The sequence below is a fragment of the Papaver somniferum genome, chromosome 2, assembly GCF_003573695.1.
Source record: "Papaver somniferum cultivar HN1 chromosome 2, ASM357369v1, whole genome shotgun sequence".
NCBI classification, from domain to species: domain Eukaryota; kingdom Viridiplantae; phylum Streptophyta; class Magnoliopsida; order Ranunculales; family Papaveraceae; genus Papaver; species Papaver somniferum.
In genome coordinates, this window is record NC_039359.1 from 191,903,565 (window position 1) to 191,904,583 (window position 1,019).

The following is a 1,019-nucleotide window of genomic DNA, read 5'->3' on the forward strand; positions in this document are numbered from 1 at the left end:
AAAGAGTCCAAGTCTCAAATCAATTCTTTTCGCTACTAGTTGGATATTGAAGTGAATATGAGAAAACGCCAACCATGAGACCCAACCACATTGTCTCAGTTTCCACTCCCCATGTTCCTTAGAACATGGAGGAAATTAAGGCTGATTTCCCTTACCCACATCACCTGTCTCTCTCTCTTACTCTCTCTTTAAAAGGGTCGCAAAAGAAAGACTGAAAAACCAAACCACTACTTTGTTGTGGCAACAAAAGCATCCAATCCTAAATGAGGAGCTAGACAAAAGCAAATACCCAAAAAAAAAAAAAAAAACCAATTTCCTCACCTATGATTACAATCAAATCCAGATTGAAAAACTAGCTTCATTTCTCAATAATATATTTATCCACTTTCTTTCTTTTCATCTTTTTTCATTCTTCATTACAATCCTTAAAAGAACACATCATAAAGAGGTAATTAAAGACGGTACTAAAACTATGGACATTGAAATGGTTAAATGTGAGTGTTGTGGATTGAAAGAAGATTGTACCCAAGATTACATAACAGAAGTGAAAGGTAAATTTGATGGTAAATGGTTATGCGGGTTATGTGCTGAAGCAGTTAGAGATGAAGTTACTAGAGAAAACAAGAACAAGAAGAAGATACCATTTGAAGTTGATGAAGCTATGAAAGCTCATATGTCTTTTTGCCGAAAATTCAAGTCCAGTCCTGCTAACCGAGTAGCCGATGGGATGAGACAAATTCTTAGAAGAGGATCAGGGAATAACTTAACATCATCTACTTCAACGTCGACGTTTACGCCCAAGAAGTATACGAGATCAGCTAGTACTTCACAAGTTGGTCATATATCTCTTTACTAGAGAATTGACGGTTGATTACATATGATCATGAGGAGATTAAGGTCCGAGTTTTGAAATAATTAGCTGATCAAATTTCATGGTTGTGATTTTCCAGTCTTTCTTTCTTTGTACAAAAATATGTTGTATTTTCCAATGGAGGTTTCTTCTTGGCTTTTCATTTCAA

The 1,019-nt window shown here is 35.5% G+C and overlaps 1 protein-coding gene across 1 annotated transcript; it reads left to right on the top strand.

Annotated features, from left to right (window-relative positions):
• Nucleotides 1-230: 230 nt before the first annotated feature.
• On the top strand, nt 231-1,019 carry LOC113354329. Its single transcript, XM_026597685.1, has one exon. It carries the CDS (start codon nt 473-475, stop codon nt 854-856), a length of 384 nt encoding a protein of 127 aa, XP_026453470.1. The 5' UTR covers nt 231-472; the 3' UTR covers nt 857-1,019.